The sequence below is a fragment of the Hemibagrus wyckioides genome, linkage group LG17 (assembly GCF_019097595.1).
Source record: "Hemibagrus wyckioides isolate EC202008001 linkage group LG17, SWU_Hwy_1.0, whole genome shotgun sequence".
NCBI classification, from domain to species: domain Eukaryota; kingdom Metazoa; phylum Chordata; class Actinopteri; order Siluriformes; family Bagridae; genus Hemibagrus; species Hemibagrus wyckioides.
The window spans coordinates 14339800-14355736 of record NC_080726.1 but is presented as its reverse complement, the minus strand read 5'-3'; the positions used below and the strand labels follow the sequence as shown (position 1 = coordinate 14355736).

The 15937-nt window shown below is 39.4% G+C and overlaps 1 protein-coding gene across 1 annotated transcript in view; it reads right to left on the bottom strand.

Annotated features, from left to right (window-relative positions):
- Window positions 1-5601: 5601 nt before the first annotated feature.
- Window positions 5602-15937, bottom strand: part of rpa1 (replication protein A1) — a 32829-nt gene continuing 22493 nt past the window's right edge. Inside the window, exons 14-17 of the mRNA XM_058414321.1 lie at window positions 13070-13246; window positions 12221-12328; window positions 10728-10814; window positions 5602-6278 (exon numbers count right to left, since the gene is read on the bottom strand). Of these exons, the coding sequence (XP_058270304.1) occupies window positions 6174-6278; window positions 10728-10814; window positions 12221-12328; window positions 13070-13246 (477 nt within the window). The 3' untranslated portion in view covers window positions 5602-6173. The remainder of the gene's footprint in view (window positions 6279-10727; window positions 10815-12220; window positions 12329-13069; window positions 13247-15937) is intronic.

Here is a 15937-nt window from a genome sequence, read left to right as displayed (position 1 = left end):
TTAAACCAAAGTTCCCTAGTAAGCATTCTGACCATGCTCACGTTCCCGTACTCTTTTCTTCTAAAACATACACCAAACACAGCTTCTCCAATCCTCTTCAGTCTCCCAGGGCCAGTCCAATGCTTTTGACAAGAAAAACATTGGAAAAAGATTTAAAAAAAAAAAAAAAAAAGGATCAGTAAAAAAAACTACATTCAAACGCTCAAAGGAAAAATGCAGCGTGAGAGGGGTGTAGCTGCAGATTGGAGGCTGTGCTGATCTAAAGCTAGTCTTTTCCTACTCGGTACTTGTTCTACTCTCTGGCAGCTCGATCCCTGCGGGCCAAGTCTGGGCCCGGGCCGCTCCACCGCACATTTTATCTGTAGACTGGTGCAGATGGAGGCTGAGAGACAGGCAGCTGCATCAGCGTGAAAGCAGTGCACTGTTACACATCCAAACAGCCTGTGGAGAGATCTCCATAGAACAGAAGATTCTGTAGTAGAGAATGAGAGGAAAGGCTATGCAGGATGGTGCAGAACGTAAGCAGAGACAGAAAGAGATGCAATAAATAGTCCCCTCCTACACAATTAGGCCGCCATGTTAATTATGGATAATGAAAGTGTGAGGTCAAAGACACACAAAACATCCCTTTAGTGTTAATTTGATCTTCACGAGTTTATCAGCAAAACAAGACAGAGCTGTAAGGATTGCATGTGTGTGTGTCTTCTGTTTCCCTCTCAGTGACTTCATTACCGCTACTGTCACAGTTTATTAAAGCTGATAAATTTATAAAGTCTGAAGATCACCATTCATTTTTTATTTAAGAAAAAAAAAAAAATTCAAATGAAATGATCGGTAGCAAATACAAACACCATATTTTCTCAGTAGCCATCCAAAAAGCTTCACACAAAAAATGTGCAACTTTATCAGATATGAGATGTTATATTGGCAGGGATATGACAGAGCCTTGATGTTCTTACTTTGTATTCTGTTTTATGATTCTGCTTTGTGTGTCTACAAAAACTCTCATTTGTTCCCTTCTCAAACACACAAACACAAAGTAAGGAATAAACCCCAAAGCTGTATGTTGTTATAGGAAAACAATCAATTGACAGAGTGGTGTGATGCACCCATGTATGAAGTGGAGTTACTGTTACTAACCGGAAGTAGGTTATTTTCCAATAGTGGCTTGTGTTTAATTCCTCTTACATCACAGCAAATTTATTAAAGAATGACAGTAACATTTATTGTTGCAGAACAACCATGAAGCAAATTAGTTCCTGTTATCATTTGCATCATATCTCAAAGGCCATTTTTTTTTATCTCTAGAAGTTTAAAAAAGGCAGTCTCTACGTTTCCAAGAACATGAAAAAATTTCCTGTGCTGGAAAACCTTAATTTAATGCAGTTCAGTTTTATTCATATATATATTTTTTTTTTAAAATAAGCATTGTCATAACGCAGTTTTATAGAGATACATAAATTCAGTATAGAAAATTTCATCCCTAATGAGCAAGCCAGAGGTGAGGCGGCAAGAAAATAAACTCCCTGAGATGATATGAGGAAGAAAACTGGAGAGGAACCAGACTCAAAAGGAAACCCCTCTGTATCTGTGCAATTGTCTAACTAGGAAATAGTTCCAAAATGAAGTGTATCTTGTTGACGTTATCAACTGTGTACTGACGGAGGCTTGAGTGCAAAACTGTTCACTGAAGTCCAGTCATCTATATGATTTTTAAGAGGTATAATCCACAGCAATCCTACGTATCTCTAGGCTGTAGACTCTAGACCAACTGCAAACATTTTTGAATAACTATATGAGGACTTTGTGCCATACAAGTTACATTACTAGAGAAACTATAGCATATTAGAGTGAGTGTATTAATACGCTGTAAACCTCTGCTTTGAATTGAACTACTCTCCAAGCGATGCTGTGATAAATAGTTAATCAACACCTCCTGGCCAATCAGAGTCAAGAACTGAGCAGCATTGTGAACAGCTGTGAAGAGGCTCAGGCGCTCTGAGAAACACTGAATACAGCATCTATAGACATCTCCAAGTCATCACACACTATTAGAGAGAAAATGTTTGTCTTGTGTTCTTTGGCTGTGTCTAGAAAGAGAAACTCGCTGTTGCAGCCCATCAATCTTTAGTGTAAGTCCATTTATACAATAAGATATTAATTATTTACAGTAAGGCATCGTGTTAAACCAGCAGGTAGTGTCAGTACATGCGAAATACCTTATTAAAAGCATTGTAAAAGAAAATATTTGGCACTGTTAAGAAAGTGAATACTTCTGTTTCATGGATATAAATGGAGAATAGCAAGAATAACAAGGCACAAAGTTTTGGCACAAAGAAAGATGTCTTTGTAATAAACTTGACAATAAAAACCAAATCTACAATCCATTCATCTTTAATAAGTGCCTTATCTTGTTAAGTTTGTAATTTGGGATTCGGAAACTAACCTGAGAACACTTCGTGCAAGCAGGAATACACAATGGACTAGAAGACGATCTCACAATTTAGAGTTACAAACCAAACAAAGGAGCATATTTCAGAAGGTACATGGAGTACCTGAAGGACCTGACTGTCAGAGGTCTTTTTGTACGATTCCTTGTCACACTGTATGTGATAATTACAATAAAATCGTATATGTTCTCGATGTCAGATTACAATAAAGAACCTCTACAAGTAGCTTTCCTCTAAGAAAATGACTACATTCTGTTTGTCATCAATCAATAGGATCGAGAGGGATGTAGAGAAAATGGTGTTCTCATTTTTCATAGTGAGCTTGAGGTAATAAAGATACTTTTCTGTCCATTCGCATGTTTTGTTTAGTCAATAACACCACTGTCCTCCTAGTGCTTTTCTGACCATCTTCCCAGCAGCTGTCCAGTCCACAACACTGGCAGAACTTTGTTGCTGGCTGTCTTTGGTTGCGATGGCACTAAAACCATCTAAAAGCTAAAAGCTGATCTTAACTAAAAGCTGAAGAACTAAAAGCTGATCTTAACTCATGACTTCTTTTACAATGTGCATTTATTGGCTGCAACAGCAAAACTGCATCTGGCTTGACCAGAGCACAGATCAAACAACCGTGCCACCCCTATAACCTAATCTCATTTCTGGGGGCAAAGTGCAGCAGGTTTAGAAGATATATTTTGTGGTAGCATACCATACTTCCAGTTTGAACATGTGTTTCATTGAAAGAGACATATTTTGACCAATTTCAGGGGTCGTGCCACAGAAGCAGAGACACTGACATTCTTGACCCAAGAAAAGGTGAATAGGGTGAATATAAAGGCAGAAGCAGATACTGATAGAGTTCCCTTTCCTCACACAGGTGGTGTGCTCCTCTGATTTGAGCTTACTGATGCCCTGCAGAGATCTAGTGAGCGTGAGCTATCAGGAGACGCACACAATCTTTCCCTTCTCCTCAGGTGTCCACCTTCACTCCAGACTGCAGGTTTTAAGGGAGACATACACACTATCTTTCCTTCCATCTATTACAATTAGAGTGACACTGCTGAGGTCTTCTGGCCCATCTGTCTCCATAGCACTGACAATGCTAGGACCGCACATAAGAATCCTTCAAAAGCAACTGCCACAAAATTCACCTCCCAAAAAAATCCTGCTTTACATGATGATAGACCTACTAGGAGCCATTTAGTAGAGTGACACGTTCGTGAATTGTGGTTGTGCCGCAAACCTCCAGTTCTACTGCAAGAATCATTGAAATGCAGCAGATTTTAATGATTAAACAAGGCTCTAAAATCTTAATCCATTAAAACACAACATCCCTAAGCCAAGAACCGATCCGAGAGCAAATCACATTTCCTGCAATCACCACATCAAGGACGAAAAAAGGAGCTGAACAAATTGTTCTACTGTACCGTGATCCGCAATTTCAACCGCAATCCTCATCTACAGGATATCTACCATGTCACAGTGACACGACAAATCTATTTGATCCACTTCTGCGAGCAAAAATCACTGTTCGAGGTCTTAATCAGGTTAGAAGGCTTCAGTGCAGACCAAGCTGCAGGGAAGCATCCAGGCAAACGAGCATCATTACTGCAGGATTGGAAGATTTGAAACATGCCAAGAAGCTGGCTGTTGAGTAAGTAACAGAGGGAGAAAGAACATCTCTGTGTGAGGCAAGCGTCTGAGATTAAGCTTCTGCTTCTCCGCAATCCCCTCTGCCTTTTATTCGAGTTCTTATCGCATCAGGGATTTGTTACACTTTTCTCTGGGTTTCGGTATTGTTAACTCAATTTGACAACCCTTTATCAGGAAGTGTCCATCAGAAAACGAGACAAAGATAAAAAAGCCCAGAAGTGGTTCAAGGTAAACATGTCACAGTCAGCTTCTAAATAGAAACAGAAGAGCATGAAGAACAAATCCAATTTCCATGTTTCCATAAATTACATGCATCTCATTTCTCATGCATAACTATCTTATGAACAGAGTGAAAGCCATGTTTGAACTTGCACTTTGGAGAACCATGACACTGCAGTAAAACTCCTCTTCTGTATGTTTGGATATTCAGGTCACATGGAGGCACCTACTTAATACCAATATTTGTTAGATTTGATCAAATATGCTCATGCCTCAAGCACAAACGATGCCACAGACATCCAAGGGCAGGAGACAAGGGGCAGAGATCTCTCTACCGTCAATCACAAGGCTACCAACAGAGCATGGACGTCATGTATGCGGAAGAGGACAGACAGCACTCTCCTGTGTGTGTTACACTGCCCTGTGATGCAGCATGAGGAGCAGTTTATACTGTAAATGATGTATTTGCCTGGCTTCAGAAGAAGCACCTGTTAGCTTTCATCCTCCCTGGTTGGAGCTGGCTGGTGGGTAGGACTTGGCAGGTGATCAAATTAAGGAGAAAATGTTGGCAAAAAACAGCTCATACCAATCCACAGAGCATCAACAAAATAATTAATTGAAGCCAGACTTTCATGATCCAGAAGCCAAAAACTACAGAGGTACCATGTGGATCATCCAATTTGCCTTCAGGCTTAAATAAATTTATCACTCATTATGTCTCTGATTCAAACATCAGTATTTCCCAGAACAAATAAGAATAACAAAAACCGTTCCTTAAAAGCAAACACAGAATTAGAGGTTCAGTTTGGGTTTCTCAAGAACATGAGAAGAAATTTCAAAGGCTACAGCATAACAATAACAGTCAAGCAAGCTAGCAGCAAGAGCCATCAAAAATCCCTGTAGAGATTTCGATTTTTATCCAAGATCTTTAAGACACATGAAATGTGGGCAAAAAGAAAAGTCCGTCCTTCATACATGAGCACAGTTTTAGCTACAGTACACAGAGAGGGACATGGACATATTACAAAGAACTGTCATTGACCTAGAGTGTTACAGGGGATTATTGAAGGCTACTGTGGAGCAGTTTTAGAGCTTTTAGTGTGAGCCTCAGCCCTAGAATAGAGCACAAAGGACCAAAATAGAGAAGGATTTGTGTATTATTCAGAAACAAATTCATTACCACTAGCTTCAAATAGAGAAACTCTGTTAAGTGTCCAATACAATGTGTGATGTGTGAGCATGCAGACACTGTATTAAAAATAATAAAGAATAGCACTCAATACCAGGATACCCAATATCTTTATTTCTTGTGTTAGTTCTCCAGAAAACAAGAGTGAAAAATATCTACATGTACACAGAGCTTCAGTAAATCTGACCTTAAACTGTGCAAGTTTAAGCATGGCGAGCCCAGAGACAGGAGACCTACTGACCAGGCTGCTGAACTGACACGTTAGGAAAGGGCAGTAGATTTGCTTCTGCTTGCTTAAATACATACACAACCTTGCAAGCATACACACTGACCGGTAATGCTGCCACCCCATGTTTTTACAATTCCCTTTACTTCTCTGAATAATTCGTTCACTTAAAGGTCAGCAGTATCTATTAAACCACCTACAGCTAATTGTTATCATGTAGGGAAAACTGCACAAACAAATCCACGCTTAGCCTGTAGCACTCCTCGGTCCAACATAAGCATCTGTTTAATATATAAAAAAAGCTGTTGTGTAGCAGACCACACATGAATGACCAGACATTAATAGCATAAAACAAAAATAACCAAATAAAGAAAAGACAAAAGAGACACGTTTGCGGCAGGTCAAAGACTGAAGTGCTTGGAGAGGAGTAACAGTATTGCTAATGTGCTGCATGTTTCCTGATGTTCATGATCAGCCTCTTGCTGTATTCCTTGTGATCCACAGGCTTGGCCTCCACCACCGTTACTTTAATGCGAGATTCATCCTAAACAAAGACAAGACACCAGATTATCTTTAAATGTTGACAGTCAATGAGATCACAAAAAATCATTTCATGATACTTAAGGACATTTCTAATCACATAACATGCATCACAACAGCCTGCATTAAAGAAAAATGTGAAAAAAGATGAGAATTTTCCATGAAAAGATTTTTTTTTTATATCTGAACTAATCTAAATAATTACAAATCTGTAAACAAATCAGTTCAAATCAGCTGCTTCTGTTCAGTGTGCAATTGCCACAAAAACATTTCAGTACAATATTTTATCATGATATATTTTGTATACAAGAATTTCAACAATTGTACATTCACTCCTATAAAGATATTCCTTATATTACAAAAGTTCTCCTCAACAGGCCATTACAAAACATTTAAATGAACACACCGACATTATTTTGGGGTTTCGTTTTTTTTGTTAACTGAGCAGATCGGCAAAGTCACCGTCAAGCCTGATTTGTAAACCAATTTCATTATAGCAGTTTGCATTCTGGGAACCTGGATACTAATGTGCTACCGAGTGCAAATTTCCCTGCACGGTAATATAAAGCTTTAAACAGAGCTCGCCTCTGCAACTCTTCTGCACACTTCTTAACAAAATTTAACGGCATACTTCTTTTAACAAACAGCCAGAGCCAGAAAGATGGGGCTGTTTTTCTTTGCTGCAGTGTGCACGAGGTGATAACTACTGCATCTCCTGCCTGCGAACTGGTCTAAATATCAAACGCTTGTTTGCGTCACTGCGCTGCGAGTCAGCTGTCTGTACATGTGTTTGTGGAAGCAGCAGCAGACACATTCAAGGGAAAACTCGAGGGTGCCAACCCCTCCATCTTCTCTACATTCATGCCAACATCTCTTTGCTGCATCATAAAAACCTATGCTATTTTTTTTTTTTTATTACTACTATTATTTTTTTCAAGATTGCAATGTTTGCTTTTTAAAACAACTCAAAAACTACAGCCAAAATCTCAAAATATGACCTTTCTTGACCCTTTACACTGTACTACTATTTACAACGATTCGATAATAAAAAGGTGCTGCCTGAACTGTAATCTTCCAAACAGTTTGGATTTAGAGGCAGACAACGGAGTGTCTAAGATGTTAGAAAATAAGCAAAATAAAACGTCCGATGTCCAGTTTGTAGTCTGGGTCAATGCCAGACATTAAGCATGATATTAAACCTAAATCTACAACTGGAGTAAAAATATGTACTGTTTATGATCTGACTTGTGTAGCTCTGAGCAACAGTATATAGACACTGATTCAGGGAAGGGAGATATTAAAATAAATAAAAAAATAAAGTCTTCAGACCTTGCCAACATCAAAGGAAAACATCAAAAAACTACTGAGATTATAAAATATATGATCGCTTACACAGTGAAAGAAAATATAAATAGTGAAACAGCACAATCCAGTGTTTATTACCTAAAACCTCTCTGTCAACACAGAAAATGCTGGTTTAATAGGAAAGAAAATTCCACTTTTTTTGTACTTACTGATTTCCCCTAATAAGGACTTTTTTTTGTGCCCCCCCCACATATTTTTCCTCCATGTGCCATTTTCTACCCAGCTGAGAAGCGGGAAGGCAACCTGTGCCTCCTCTGAGGTGGTCACCACACTGGACACACGTTTGCTGTGGTCCAAATCAGAGTATGAATGTTCCCAGTGCCCCCTGCAGAACTGGTCTGGTTTCAGACTCACTGGTTTCTAACAAGCCCCAGTGCATGTGCTTTTAGCCATCACAAATGCACATGGAGAATTTATTTCTGTCATTGTGCACAGTATGGCATCTCACCTCTTTCTTCCACAAGGTACATGGTTCCAGTCACTCATGGTACACACGTGTTATGGAAGGTAACCATGTCATTATCGGCGCCGGGTACTTTACCTCCTGAACAAGTGTGGACCTGAGTACGTTCACATTCACATGAATTATAGGCACAGTTCCAGTACAACTGAATTCAAACCACCTCCTACAGGCGGACTCTGGTTTGGTAAAGTGATGCACTACCTAGTCCACATGAGAGTTTTAACATGACCAATTGTTCACACGAGACATGAAGCCAACCTCCAGTTTCAGACTGCTGCGTCACAGGGCAGTGTAACATACTTCAGCTCACATACGACCATTATTATTGTCTAGTGTCACTCTGATTGACAGGGAGAGAGTATGCCATCCCTTCCACCTTGAAAGCGTGGCCAATTATGCGCTCTAGTCTCCTAGCGACAGACAGCTGTGGCATTGTTGGGATTTGTACTCATTAAACACATTTCTGTTGTGGGAGTCGCTAACAAATGCCAAATTTGTTGATAGCATGAAGACTAATAGATCATGTGATTCAAATATGATGCACCACAGAATGTTTGCATGACAGAATAGGAGACTGCAGCAATACTGGATTTACACAATAATATTTCGATTTCAGAATCAGGAGATGACAGGCAGTCCTGATGGCCAGGATTAGGAAGAGAATATAAGGGTTACTGTAGCATCAAGCAAACAGCAACACAAAAGTGGTGTGGTCTTAAATATTTACTAACCACAAAATCCCAAGACCCATGAATTCACAGCTCAGGGCAATCTTTATTTGCTGCTTTAGCCAAGCAGATATAATGTAGCTCCTGCTACAAGAGTGCAAGAGAAAATCCTAAATGCTGATGCTAAATAGTAGGCGTTGGCGTCTCTAAACTGTAAAATGAATTGTACTATTGCAATGCAATAATTTGAAGTGGGTGGTATTAAGAACAGCTGAAACGTCTGCAGCCATGTCGACCTGGCAACACTGCTCTGTTATGGAGTCTGCTCTGCTCACAGTCATCTCGTAGCACAGCTCTTTTGAGTGCATCAACAAGTACCTGTTCAGCGGATATTCTTTTTCCATTTAGTTCTTTTTTATCTTTTGAAGTATACTGCCAGCACGATTTAGCCTGGAATCTGAGCTATACATTGCGCTATTTTTCATAGAGACGGCTTCAAGGGCATTTTACAGTTGCCAAGTAACTAGCCACTTGTTCTAGTTAGACGTACAGTTTAATAACCTCTGAGCATGCGTGCAGTGCACACACAAACATTCCCCAATATTCCCCAAAGACTTTTACACTCTTGATGCTTGGTAGTAGTTCTTTCTGTCCTAGTAAAAATTTACTGCACAAGAGTAAGCAGTATAGCAGACTCGTTTATGATCCCTAGCCAAGTCCATGGTATCATGGTATTATTGTTTTTGCTTGTAGGGACACCAACCAGCCATGACATTAATACTGCTGAAAGATGACACAGACACATGTTAAGGATATATTAAACAGCATGTGAACAATCAGGTCTTGAAGTTGATGTGATAGAAGCAGGAAAAATGGACAAGCGTAAGGATCTGAGCGCCTTTGACGAGTGCCTAATTGTGATAGTTAAACAACCAGGTCTGATGATGTTTGAGAGATGCAAGGTGAGAAACACACATAAGAACTCTTTGACTCTTGAAACACTATGTATGGATGTGTGAAAGCGCACTAAGAAATACTGCAGCACGAGGGACAGAATATCATCATTATAAAGGAATTAACTGCTTTAATGGGTTTTTTAACACATGTACAAGAAACTGTGTCAATTCTTGTAAGTGGTCCTATGACACATATATCATACTGTATATACACGCTGGAGCAGGTGTAGTCAGAGTGACAGACAATTTAGCACCAAAGAATCTAAATGTCTGATGGACTGGAGGTTGTCGGAAAGGGATATATTAACTGAGATAGGACAGTGACTCCACTCACTTTTGTCTCCTCTAGGTATGTGTACCTTTTCTTTTTCATCCCACACAAATGAAAACAGACCTTAAACACCACTCAAGGCTCCGCAGTCTTCACAATACAGCAATCCAAACAAATCCACTTTACGATTTTTCCGCCCCACACAGCCTAAGGAGAAACAGCCCCTTGCTGATAGACAACATGACACTTGTACTGCAACGTTAGTGCATAACCAGGCTCAGATACACCAAGGGAGACAATACTATGGCAATCTTTTTTGTATACATAAGTGCACCACACACAGTGATGCTTCTGTTCGGTTAAAAGGAAAATCATCCACTTTAGAAACTTCATTCAAATTTTCGACTAGAATAAAGTGTAAAACCTCTGTAATCTCTAGCACAACAAAAACTACCAAAAATATAAAGAGTGTATGTGTGACAGTGAGTGAGTGAGTGAGAGAGAGAGAGAGAGAGAGAAGGGGTGGGCGAAGAGACAGAGCAAGAGCATGAGAAGGGAAGAGAGAGAAAGGGAAAGAAAGATAAAAAGGGGGAGAGAGAGAGAGAGAGAGAGAGAGAGAGAGAGAGAGAGAGCAGTGGTTTGGTCGAATAATGAGCAACTACACAACTCCTGGTTCCCTGGTTAAGTGATATGCTCAAAAAAAATGATACCCAATTAAATATATACTCACATTGTAGGTCTCCAATTTCACTCGGTTGCGGAAGACAAAAGTGCTGAAATTGGCATGCTGGAAGACCTCATCAAAAGCTGCCTCATTCTGCACAAAGAAATAAAAGGAGAAATAATAAAACTTACTGAGAAACAAAGTAATTTGGTCAAAATTGAATCTTGTGCAGGAGCAAACTTCAGGTGATCAATTCTAATGAACCAAGATCTCATAGACCTGGTTTAGTGCTGAATACTAGACTGATGCACCTCTAACGGATGTGAGCTGTGTGAGGCTTTGAAATGCACGGGCCACATCAGAGATGGAGAATATGGTTGCTTAGTGGTTTAGGTGTTGGACTAAAGGTTGTGAGTTTGAATCCCAAGTCCACCAAGCTGGGCCTTATCCCACAATTGCTCAGTCGTATAAAATGTGATAAAATGTAAGTCACTCTGTATAAGGGCATCTGCCAATTGCAAAAATGTAAATGAAGTATTAAAGAGAAATATACAGAGAGACATAGGCTCAACAATTCCAAAAGTGCAGTTCACACACTGCAGTAGGTGCAGTTCAGGGCCAGATTCAATTGATAAGTGTGTAGGCGCAGTCAAACTTGTCTCCACAAACATGATGCCTAGTCCAGCAAGCAGACCAGTGAGCGGGCAAGTCATGTGAAGGACACAAAGCTAGCAGCAAAAGATGGTGGAGGATACCAGTAGTGGTTTTAGTAACAAAGGAAGTGAATATAATCTTGCAGACAGCACGTCAAATGTCTGGAAATATTCAGGCTTCAGGAAGACAGACACCCTCCAACAGTAGGTGATTTGCAGAATGTGATGAAAAACAGTGCAAACCTCTCGTTCAGCAGAACGAACTAATTCAATCCTCTCAGATGGTACCACAAATCACATCATGATGAACATTTAGCGAATCGGAAATCCGGACAGCCTCCAGCTGTTAAGCAGCCTGTATTCACTCAGGCATTTGAAAGGGTCGCAGCATATGAAAGGAACTCATGCTGACACGAAGTAACAACGATATACCTGATAAACAAGATCTATGATATAAAAGATTGATGTGTAATTTAAATTTTGTTTTAATGACCTTTGCTTTCGGTGTCCTTTTGTCATATTTGATTGCATTCGATGGCTATGATTAGCCTGAAGCCATTGCACATCAACAGGCTCTCTGGAGAACTCATTCACCTGACAACTTTGGTTTAATTTTTTATTTATTGTTTCGGAGATTAATCAATGTGATGACATTTATACTACCTACCTCATGTCTTACAGGTGCTCGTTTTATATATATATTAAAAAAAAAAAGTAAAAATCTCATAAAAGATGCTGGTCAAACATCTTATCATTCCTTTATTTGTTCTGTATTTGATATACAGTATTTTGTAATTAGTTAAAAAAAAAAAAAAAAAAAAAAAAGCAACAATGAAAGAAATCACAATGCTGAAGCAAAACAAAAAAAAACAGCACACAAGGCTGAATTGAGTTGTGCAAACTTACAGAGTCCTTGAGCTGGCCAATGTAATCCGATTTCTGTCCCAGGATAGTCTCGGCAGTGTCTTGAAAGCATGTGACCCACTGGTTATCTCCAAAATCTGCAATATTCGCCTGGAAAGACAGAAAGCAAACTATTAATCTACATTTTAATGGTTTGATAAACTACTAAGACAAGACTTGTTGAAAAATCCGACTTGATGGACAGAAGCTGTGCTTAGTGCAAACATGCTTTATTAAATACTGCATTTTGAAGGACAGCAAAGTAAGACTAAAAACAAGAATTAAAACCCATCCAAAATATTTACACTGGGCTAAGCTTGTACAACATTAAACACGGGACATACTTGCACACAAGATTAAAATCCACGTTATAGGAAAAAGCTGAGTAAAGTGCAAAACCTGACAACTATATGTTCCGAAAATATAAAATATTCATTATTTTTGCTACCCCTCACAACAGGAAGTTTTGACAGCAATACTGTTGCCATAATCTGTACAAAACACCTATACACATCAGCAATGAGCATAAGTTTGTCATCTTATTGAGAGGTGTTTGATACTGTGCGCCTGTCAATATCTACTTATACTGGAGATCAAGGTATACAATAACAACTCAGTCCCACTCCAACTGGCTGATGAGAATTTCCCTGGATGCAAAAAAAAAAACAACATGGAAATTGAACCAGGGCCGAAAATATAATGTTCACATTTTTCACAATGTGCACTTACATTTTTTTAATCACATCTAGTCCCCCCGTGTGGAAAAATGTGTGTTATTTTAAGAAACTTTAATAGTGCTTATTATGAGATAACAGTAATAGGTAGGTGGGAGTGAAAGAGAGCCTGACTTACAGAGAGCATGAGACGATATTTGAAGTCGGGAAACTCTTTGTCACACTTCTCACAGCGGTACATTCCATTCTGCTGGTCCACCACCTTCTTGTTGCAGTCCTTGCTGGGACAGGCCTGATACAGACAGTTCTCCTTCCTCATGTACACGATGGTGCCAATACAGGTAAAGTAATCAGCCTAGAGAGAGAGAGAGAGAGAAAGAGAGAGAGAGAGAGAGAGGGAGGGAGGGAGGGAGGGAGGGAGAGGGAGAGAGATCAGCACATAGAGAAGACTGTACCATCACACAAACCAAGAGTAGACAAATTGGTAGCCTGGGTCCCTGGAACAAGCAGATTACATGTTCTTTATTTGTAGTTTCCTGGCAGACAAATACATTTTACACTCATTAAAAGAAAAACACTGTTTAAAACACTGGTGACGCACATTGCTAATAGCACATGCTATTCATTCCAAATCCCTCCAGTCACTGCACTACACACATCAGTTGAGTCACGACTTACTGCTGGGAGATTGTACGATTTTTACCTGGTAGATTAATTAGCAAGCATGGATGACTTTATCCAGTCAAGGAAAAAGCAGGTTTACACACAAGCACAGAAGTTATATGATGACTTTGCTTGACTTCATTTTGCTTAGATTAGTCAGTCACCTCATGGTTAAAAACATTGAGAGGAAAAAAAAAACGAAGACCGCATGCCACATCTCATGGCCAGAATGTTGGCCACTGAGTTAGTCTGCCACATAAGAAGCTTCTTTAGAAAAAATATAGAAAGGTTTGTATTAAATGCACCTTTACCAGCAAGCTAGATTGGCATATATTACATCAGCTAACACTTTTTGGTGATTAAGGCAACCAAAACATAGATCTAGCATATTGGAGCTTTGAATAATGAAGCTACTGAATTTTTGAAGCGTCTACCCCTGCAGACTGCGAAAGATTTAAGCATGAGATAGTGCTATTTACTGTGCAGCAGAGCTGTAAAACAACACTCTTATTTACATAACATTAAGCTTATTCCATTAATCAAAGATTAGGCCGAACATGATAAATAAACGTGTAAAAATGCTGACAAGTGCCACACATTACAAATGCCAATATGTGTGTTAACTGAGCATAAGGGGAACACTGTGGATTTGTCTTTCACCATAATCAAATATTAAAATATCAAAAACAGAACACGTAAAACCAAGCACAGGTCTGGAATAAACGTGGGAGCTGGGGTGGAAAACACCTGGTGGGCACAAAAGTGGCAGCTCAGAGCTCAAACTAATGAAGAAAAACCCAGACAACTAATTCAAGCTGGAGTGGCAAGAGTGCTGCTGATGAGAGGAGCCATGCTGTATTACTGCTGCTTTTTCTTTCCCTCTAACTAGAAGTGACTGGAATAAATGAAGACAGCCAGCTAAGGACCACATGCTGTTTCAGAAATCAAGCCAGGCTCACGGATCTGTCCGGCTTCTGGGGAAGCTGCCGGTCAGAGGATAATGACCGTAATCGTCATTGCTCTTAAGAACAACAAGCATGAACATCTTGCAGGAAGGCAAACAAAGCCAACTTATTCAAGCTCAATTATTCACCCACTGGGCATACAGCACACTTCAAATTCACTCTTCCTTATAATCAGTTACTCTTCAGCAACAGTTACAGTATAAATGTAACTCTCCAGTTTAAAAGAAAGAACATTCAAAGGACATGTGGCTTTTTAGGACCTCCATTTATGTTGAGTCCACACATGCTTCAGGCAAAGCCACAATCTGAAGTTTTCTAAAGAAATAAAAGGGGGAAAAAAGCAGAATGTGAAAGCTTGCCGCTAACAGAATTGATTTCTCTCGTAGCGTGAACAGGTTTAATGCTGACCAATCTGATACTACACTTTGGATATTTGACCCCAATTAACTTCAAGACCAGCAGAATTGATATTCTGCATTGCTTCAAATAAATATAAAGCTCCAGGGACCAGCTGAGTGACAATGCCACAAGGCAGGAGGAAAAATAGCTGTGTACTCAAACAGAATCTGGCTATAAATGACTGTTATTTCAGTTGGTGTAGGGGAATCTCAACATTTCAGACTCTCTGAAAAGCAGTAATTAATCAAGTGAATGCCTATATAATTATCCTTTCATTCATTTTACTGCAAAATTAGGCCAGAGAATGGAAAAAAGGCAAAAAAATAAAAAATAAATACGTTACTGGCTGTTATAATGGCTTAATTTTACAGCAATACGAGAGCCAATTGTAGAAATCCATTTGTTTAAAAGGTAGGAGTGCAGGATTATATATATATATATATATATATATATATATATATATATATATATCAGTATGAAAGGGCAAAATCAAATTGGTATTAGCTGAATGTCAAAAGGCCAACATGCAATGGGAGACCATACAAAGACTGTGACAAGCATCATTAATTACAGGTGTTTTCAGTGGCTTGACCTTTTGTCTCAATAAAATCTAGGGCCGCATTAGTGCAGACAGAAACCTGTGTTTCAGTGAGTGAGTACAGGGTCATAGGAAAGACAGCGGAAAGCGTCCAGAGAAAAGGGGCGACTTTTTCCGCATTTGTATATAAAATTCACCAGAGCATACATGTCGTACGAGACGAAGGAGAAGCAGTGTGTGTGCTCTTTGCCACTGTGATCTTCTATCTGTGGCAATAGTAAACGCACTGAACTGACAGTTTGCGAAACAATTCAGACTCGCTGACAGCATGGCTATTTGTCATGTCAAACATGGCTGATAATTAAAAGCTAATATTCCAGGCTTTTAAATGAGGATCACGTGCGTTCTACTGTATTCACTGCCATTGGTAATCACTGCACCAAGTCACTCAATATTTGCATAAAGTTGAACTTTTCTCAAC